General features: G+C 40.4%; 1 protein-coding gene across 1 annotated transcript; it reads right to left on the bottom strand.

The window, feature by feature from the left end:
* Positions 1-3,387: 3,387 nt before the first annotated feature.
* On the bottom strand, positions 3,388-8,333 carry olfml1 (olfactomedin-like 1). The gene is made up of 8 exons (XM_068313553.1): positions 7,786-8,333; positions 7,164-7,267; positions 6,846-7,036; positions 6,635-6,735; positions 5,804-5,995; positions 4,083-4,263; positions 3,846-4,005; positions 3,388-3,662 (listed from the first exon to the last, which is right to left on the bottom strand). Exons 1-8 carry the CDS (start codon positions 7,912-7,914, stop codon positions 3,506-3,508), a joined length of 1,215 nt encoding a protein of 404 aa, XP_068169654.1. The 5' UTR covers positions 7,915-8,333; the 3' UTR covers positions 3,388-3,505.
* Positions 8,334-8,831: the final 498 nt, after the last annotated feature.

Below are 8,831 nucleotides of genomic sequence, written 5' to 3' on the forward strand. Positions count from 1 at the left end.
ACTGCTTGTTATTAAAAGTGTGTGTGTGAGTGTGTGTGTGTGTGTGCGTGCGTGCATGCGTGCGAGCGTGTGTGTGTTTTCTTTTTTTTTGTTTGCACCATTCACTATGATGTGATGTCAGACAGCAGAACAGAGTCCCAGCAGGACATGGAAGAGAGGAGACTGAGGAGTCATGGCATCACATCCTGGTCTGATGAGACTCCCACGATTCCTGCAGGGAGTTTGGATGAACTGGAAGAGTTGTTTGACATTAACAAACATTAAATTCATAACTTTCTGAAGCAAAATCTGTTCTCCTTACAATCCAAGACAGCCATTTATCTATGCAAAAATAGTACATAACTAATGATATTTGCTAAGTTTAATCAACTTCATTAACTAAATTAGCAAAATTGAGCTATGTCCAAAATTGAGCTACGTAGTTTGTAAATATTTGCTGAACAAAGATGATGTCATTTTGAACCAATTCAAGTGTGTTTAGTTCACCAAACAATTGAAACAAAATGAGATGACTATATTACAGATCCCTCATTTTTGAACTGACCATTTAAAATCCGTCAGGTCTCAGGTTTGCTCTGGTCTGGTGAGCACAACAAGCACAACTCAAGTAAAAAAATTTACTGAAAGCTTCACACCTGCTTTAACTCTGCGGTACAGCTATTATATACTGATTTCTAATAAGAGATTTAATATTTGTTCTTTTATAGTTTTAGTTATTTGTGATGGACAGTGTATGATAGTAAACTTAAATGTCACCATTTGATGGAATAGAAAGAAGAAGAAGAAAGTTCACTTTCATTATCCCCTATGGGGAAATTGTCTTTACACTCAGCTTTATACAGTACATGCATATATGTGTTAGACCATGCATACACTGTTGTGTACAGGCATTAGAAATAAAGATATAGGAGTGAACATGTTACATCTAACTGGGGAGACAATGAAGGGAGTTCAGTGACGGGAGTGGAAAGCGGATCATGACTGGAACATTACTCAAGGGAAGAGAATCTTTAGGATATATTCCACCTACTTGTGTGCTTTAGACTCTTTAATTCACTATTTCCGCGCAAGTGAAACATGCATACAAACACAAACGAAAAGATATAGATATCCAAACGCGTGGTGCTTAAGAACAACACTGTAACTTTTGTACAGTCAAGAATGTCAAAAGACACAACTATTTATTATGTTTCATACTGTATTTGTCAAAATAAGTTGACATTTGTGTCATTAACATGAAAAAGGTACCGTATGTTAAATATTATTGGCAGAGAGGAGGTAATGAGTGTGTTACATTAGACTTCTGCTTCCATTCAGTGGTCACGTTAAGTACTGCAGATATCATCAAATGGGCTTGAGTGGGGAAACGCACTGTCAGGCTCAAATTAGAATAAATGTCTTCCGCTGAGCATTTAGTACAGAACCAAAAACTTTGATTAACACTTCAACATTATTTGCTGGAAAACAAAGAAAAACGGGGGAAACATGATATATAGTTTTTAAATGTGATTCTTCTAACATTTCAAGCTACTCAAGCTACACACTCATTGTTCCCTCTAAACTGCGCGCTTGTGCAATTGAGCACTGCTCGCACATTCTCAGCGCACAAGAAAATGAGTTAGGGTTGGGGTTAGTGTTAGGGGGTTAGGATCAGTTAAGAGTTAGGGGTTAGGGTTAGGATAGGGTCAGGGTTGAGGTTAGTGTTAGGGGGTTAGGTGAAATAAAAAATGTAGTTCCTTAAAAGGGACTACGAAGTGCACTGACACATGGGGACAGGGAGTGGGGTCACCTAAAATGCCATTAATAAAACTGAGAGTTAAAAGGAATTAAAATCAATTAAAATTGGGAGAGGGAGGAGAAAGGTTGGTTGGTGGATGGTGGTTAAAAGGTAGATGGTGGTTAAAAACATGATTAAAAGACCTGTTGTCATGTTGGGGTTTGAACCCTCGATCTGTGTTTTGGAAGTCCTGGAACTTTCCTGTACGGCATCAAGTGGGTATACTGACATGGGATATTGATCGATATATAACTCAGGAGGGTTGGGGTGAGGGGAAATTAGTAAAGGTTTGGGGATTAGAGGGTTAGGGTTAAGGGAAGAAGGTGGTTAGGGTTAGGGAAATAAGGGTTTGGGGTTAGGGAAGGAGGGGGTTAAGGTTAGGGAAGAGGAGGGATGGGGGTTAGGGTTAAGAAAGAATGACGGTGGGGGAAAAAAATTAATAAATGAAATACAGTAATCCCTCATGAATCTCACATAAGTCTCACGTGAAACTTTTGTGTCTTACGTAAGTGCTTTAAACAGTCGATAAGAGTGTGGGAAAAGGTAATATAGATAGAAAGTTCTTTAATATCAGTATGGGGGTGTTCATAAACGTTTAAATTACCGTAAATAATAAGATACGTAGTGTGTTGTTTTATCGTAGAATTCGTTACTCACGTGTGGTTCCTAGAACGCATTAACCACGAGTAACAAGGGCGCACTATAATAATAATAATAAAGGGTCCCCTAGGACCCCCCACTGTTTCTGATAGATGATGCAGTTAATTTATGTCTGTACCGAACTTTCTCCCACTGAAGCCCATAAATAATAAAATAAATATTTTGTCGCTCTATCGCGGAATTTTATTTTTCACAGGTGGTCCTGAAACGCATTACTGTACTGCTATTTTTTAATTTAATGAACAGGTAATACGCCAAATCTGACATATTTATCATTTTTTACAAACAGTCCTGAATTTCCTGAATTTTCCTGAATTTCCTTTGGGATTATTAAAGTAAGTACGTAAGTAAGTAAGTACTGTAAGTATCTATCTATCTATCCAATTAATGTCATCAGGGTATGTTAACCATATATTTCGTATACAGTCAAACCTCGGTTTTCAAACGCTTCTGTTCTCGACCAAATCGTTTTTTGACCAGAAAATCCGAGAATTTTATGTCTCTGAACTCGACCAAAATTCGGCTCTCGACCAAACTGAAAGAAGCCCAGCGTACCTGAACGCGACTCGGTCGGGAGCCGAGCGAACTCGAATGCCCAGGATGCTTCCTCCGTAGCGCATTCATGTTCAAAGTTCGATAGGATATCTTTTATTAAAATAAAACACAGTGTCTTTTTCTACCTCTTTTTTATTTATGGTAAACAGTGCAGTTTATGGTGTAAAACAATATTAAAAAAAACTTAGAAAAAGTTGTTTTTTAGATTTGGAACGGATTAAAATTATTTACATTAATTATAATGGGAAAAATAGTTTCGGATTTCGAACAACTCACTTTTCGAACAGCCTTCTGGAACGGATTATGTTCGAAAACCGAGGGTTGACTGTATTGCATATATTTTTTTGTCTTTCTTGATCTTTTATGCCATGTAAGGATCAAACCGAACAATAGTAGTCTTTAGCTATCATCAAACACCTTTATTGACACTATTGAAAGAAATGTTTATTGCATATATTTGAATAATTTCTTAGTGATGACAAGGTTTTAAAGGATAGGAACTGTAGATGGTCTTCATTCTGGAGGGGCTTGGTCATTTATGCGTGTCTCCACTTTGTATATTGTCTGGTAGCCATCATCCCAGGCGTACAGCTGTTTGTCTCCAGGGTGATAGTGGATGCTGCTGTGGCTGGTGTAGCGCTTTGGGAAGAACATCACTGGACTCTCATCACTGCAGATGTTCAGAAAAGAAACAATGTTGATGCTTCAGTTGAAATACCACATAAAGCCTGCTTGGATCATGTGGTAAAGTAAAGCATGTATCCATTTTTATTGTTTGTTAATCATGAGATCACATGTTTGTGAGAATCCACATTATAATATATTTTGCTGATCATTCTGTTTGAAATCCAACCTGTGGATAGTGTCATGGATGTCATAAAGACACTGTATGGATGAGCGTCCTCCATAGCGTGTGTTGTAGACCACATAGAGGGTCCCACATATTAAGAAGGCCCCTTCAGCATCACTGCTTCGACACTGTGTGTCCCAGGTGTATTCTACTGCTAGCGTTCCTGAGGTACAAACAAGAACACATCTTGCTTATTGTAGTTTGGGTTATGTTGACATGTGTATGTGATGTGTGCTCTACCTTTATCCAGTTTTGTAATAACTAGGTTTCCTTCATACTCCGGGTCAGCATGGATCACCCAGAGGCCGAGTTCATCCACCGCCAGGTCCATGTAGGTGTTGGGGTTCAGACTGTAAACTGGTAGATTACCTACACCTGGTAGCAGTGTGCTGTCCACCTCTGTACCATTCACCAGGTCCACCTGTACGTGACGAAGACAACACTTAACATCTCACCTGATGCTCTGTCAGAATCCACAGGTCTTGTTTGTCTCCAATGTGAAGTTGTGTTCACACCAGACTGATTTTTTTCTGTTGTTTCTGTTTGCTGACTTGTTTGCTGACCAATTCAACAGATTTGACATTCAAGTGATTCCAGGGATTCTGTGTGTGTGTGTGTGTGTGTGTGTGTGTGTGTGTGTGTGTGTGTGTGTGTGTGTGTGTGTGTGTGTGTGTGTGTGTGTGTGTGTGTGTGTGTGTGTGTGTGTGTGTGTGTGTGTGTGCCAGTGTTGTTCCAGCATATTTAATGTTGTCACTGTAGCTGACATGTACCTGTTGTGTTTGGACAACCACCATCGGGTTTGGGCATCAGTCTGATGAGCTGCAGGCAGAATTGCCCGATTGGAAACTAAATGCAGGTTGTCCGTCTCGCCTACAGCAGCATGCAGAATTTTGCTTGAGTAGGGATTTTACATCTGGGGCAATGTCCAAATTTTTTGGATCTATCACTTTGTTGCTGCTTCGTGACGGGGCAGGTGTTTGTCGCATGACATTGGCTTTGGGTCGGAGGTAAACTTGTCGATAGCGACAAAAACAATGGTCTAGTGTGAACGTAACTAAATACGTGCCCTTTCTCTGAAAATCTAATCCACTTACAGCAGTTCTTGTCTTCCGTTATTAATTAGTGATGCTACAGTAATAGCTAATACCATTAGCTACTCAGTAGGCTTGGCTGATATTTTTACCCTTGCACAGCTTTCTTTTGTCCTGAGGTACTATGATGCTACTTCCCCTTTGTGGCATCTCATGCTGCTCATTTTCATTTCTTTTTCTCTCTGTAATTCAGGGTCTCAAATTATCTTTATAAACTTGACATACAGAGAAACAGTTGCTTTACTCTGTTGGGATTCTTTTCAAATAGGATTTTTCACTAAGGTCCCACTGCTACTGCTTTTTAGAATCCACTGAATGTTGTAGAACATGTTGGAATGGGCCAGTTTGCTGTCAGTCCAGAATCCAGCTAATGACAGACACTCATAAGTCTGAGCAGCATGGGAAAACATTGCCCCTTCCTGGCATCCTTACATCAACCACCACTGACAATATATTTCCTAATAAAATTGTTATAGCTAAAAAGTCCATGGTAACATTTTGAGCCTTCAGCAGTTAACAATATGGCTCCGCTAAGTTTATTTGACTATCTGGAAGAAACACTTGACAAGTCTTACAGTAACCTGAGGATGAAAATAATTCATTTCAGAGTTGTTTTCTTACTGACCTCAGCTAACACAGAGCAGCAAAGGAAACAGGACCAAAACCAACTCCCTGTGAGTTGTGAACTGAAACCAGCATTCTGTTCCTGCACACAGTCCCTCAGTCCAAGCAAAGCAAACTCTTGGCATGGCAGAAAAATAAACAAAAAGTCCTATTCAAACCCTTCTGATCGATGTGCATGTCAATGAAGCACATGCTATAACTGAAAACACGTACATTCACTGTTAGACTTTTATATCAGTCACACACCTTCACTATCTGATTGGGTGTGTCTGCCTTGTGGCAGTAGAGGAAGCCATTAAAGACCACATGACCTGTCCCCTGCCAGTGGAAAGGCATCTGCAGCACCCTGGCGGCTGGAGTGCTGGTCCGCTCTGTGAAACTTTGCAGAGAAACATACTCCAGCAGCGTGTTGTTACGGATTCCGCTGAGAAGGTAAACCTGAAAAAGAGCCACCAGTTGAGAAGTGAGAAGGTGTTTGGAGAACATCACCCAAACAAATAAAAGAAAGACAACTGAAGTTTCTTATTCGACAAAAGAGGTCCTGGAGCTCCACAGTTTAACAGTGTAGTAGCATTCCTCATGATAAGGGGATCTACAATAAAGCACAACACAATCTAAGAACAGAACAGACATCACCGGAGGCACAAGATCCCAAACAGTTAAGAAATGTCATTTATTTCCATTTTGAGGTGAGGTCTTCCCTGTATCTCTAATCTAACATAACTGTGTGTCTGCCACAGTAAACACAATGCTGGATGAGATCAACAGTAACTCATATTGGTGCTTACTTTCATTGTGTGCTCAGAGCCTTCCTTGATGTATCAGGCGAATTTGCAATGTCAAGAATCAATCCCATCTAAATGCATTTATTTCCAAGTTTTGCAATCCCACAACCCAAAACCCAGGGTGACCCAGGCTGAAAAGAAAGACTGATTTGAACTGTTAAGAGAAAAAGGTCAGTGATGGTTCACGTGCAGCCTCACACTGAGAGGCTGCTGTCCAAAATCAGTCCCAGCTGCCTCTCTCTGTAAACAGTCCACTAGTCCTGTAATGACATCATCCTGACAAAGAACAAACCTTCGATCCATCAGACGGGTCCTTGAACCAGGAACCAGAAGTGTCTCCTGTCCTCTTCACAATCTTTAGAGACTTGATTTCAGTCAGGACTGTGCCGCAATCTGCACAGAACATGGAAGAGTGGAGTTTTACTTAGCATAACACAGTATCACACACACACACACACACACACACACACACACACACACACACACACGTGAGTACTTCCCACCTCTCTCCACTCTGATCCTGGCTTTCTTTTTCTGCTGTTCCAGTTCTGCAGCCTTTATCTGTTGCTCCAGCAGAACCTCCTCCATCTCAATGTCAGATTGGGTAGGAATCTTATTTTCCAAATACTCCAACTCTCTCTCCATCCGATCTACTCGCACAGTCACACTGTCCACCAGACTCCTCACCTCTGATCTACGGAGCAAAACGGTTCATTTCTCAGGCGGGTTTTGTATTCCCTGTCTGGTGTTGCTCTTTAATGTACATGATATTCAATCAACCTTTGTTAAGATTGTTGGTGACATTCTTTAGACAGGCCTACCTCAGGACACGGACAGTGGAAATATAACCCCTGAGTTCTGCTGAGAGGTCATAGGTCTTCTGGGTAGCGGTTGCTGTATTTTGCTGGCATTCATTCAGGCGCTCCTGATGCCAGTGACATTAAGAGTTAATTACAGAATTAAGCAAGATCATGTGCCTTACAACGAGAAGAATTTAAATCTTTATCACAGTCGTTTACCTCACACCTTTTATAATTACATAACAGAGTATAATTAAACAAAGGGCATCTACAGCCATGCATTATTTTTCAACAGAAAATCTCACAGGAACTACTTGGTTAATGTTCATAATCAGGAAGTATCTGGACCTGGTCAGAATCAAGCTTTCATTCCGATAAATAAAATTCAAAAATTCCAATAAGTCAGAAAGATTAGATGGTGACTGCAAACTAGTGGGCAAACATAGCACAAGTGATCATTTAATCTCTTAATTCATTTATGTGCTAAATTTATGGTCTAATGTTTTGGGAATTTTGGCAAATAGATCTAAAATCTGACACTATCATCTGAACAGGATGGTGGAATATACAATACTTTATATTCCAGGTTGTGTAGGAGAAACATTACAAGCAATAGTTAACACAAAGAGGTTTAAACACTTACCTCCATCTGGGTCAGTCTTCTCTCCAGGTACTGTATAATAAAGTGGTCCTGGGATGAGCCCTGGCTCTTGACTGAACCCAGACCCAGATACAGAGATAAGAGAAGGACAGGAAGCAATCTGCCAGACATTTCTAGTCCTTCTACAAACAATTGGAAAGTACTTCTTCTGCTGCACTGAAAACTTCACTCTTTCTTTCGGTGTGGGTCTTTGTCAGTGACAAGACCACTTAGTGTATTTCTGAACCCCTCCTGCAAAGTATAACCCTCTAAAACAGTTCTCCACACACACAAAACAATCAAAAAAGAGCTCAAAGATCAGTCCAGACGGTCTCAGTCCCAGTTTACTGCGGTCTCATTGTGTTGGAAGTAGTATCTGTAAATGAATATCGCCCTTTTCTCTCCTTTTCTGTTCTTTCTGTAGTCAGACTTGTAACTTCAGATCTTTCTGTCTCACCGTGTTTCTCTAATGCATTGGGATCCAAGGGAAATTGACCCACCCCCTCCCAGCATCCCTCTCTCTCTCATACACACTCTCTCTCTCAGCAGCAGTTGTTTGTCTCTCTTCCTATGTGAGGTATGAGAGAGAAAACCAACAGAAAAGGGGAAGAGAGAGAGAAAAAGTGAGAGCTGGAACCAACCAAGTCATTTCTTTACACAGGATTGGTCGATTCCTCGGTTTTTTATCGTAACATTCTCCAGATGGCCTCCTGACACGTCCTCAGTTCTCACACAGACTAGAGACTGTTCAATGAAAGTTAATAAACTGCACACAGAAGTAGAATCGGCTCTACGTCATGCTGTGTGTTAATGCACAAAGTTAGCAGCATTTAAAGAAAGCGTAAATCACTGACATAGTTACTTGGTCTTCACCAGACTGCACAAGTTGTTTTTTTTATTTACATGCTAGACAGAAAGGGTGTTTCCTCTGGCAAAAATTACAGGTTTCGTATTGGCCATTACAACATAATGCTACAAAGCAATTATTACAAAGGTGCCTTGTAATTCTTTGCTCCTAATTGTAGACTAGGATGTCAAAGATGTTCTCA

Source organism: Antennarius striatus, chromosome 4, assembly GCF_040054535.1.
Source record: "Antennarius striatus isolate MH-2024 chromosome 4, ASM4005453v1, whole genome shotgun sequence".
Taxonomy (NCBI): Eukaryota; Metazoa; Chordata; class Actinopteri; order Lophiiformes; family Antennariidae; genus Antennarius; species Antennarius striatus.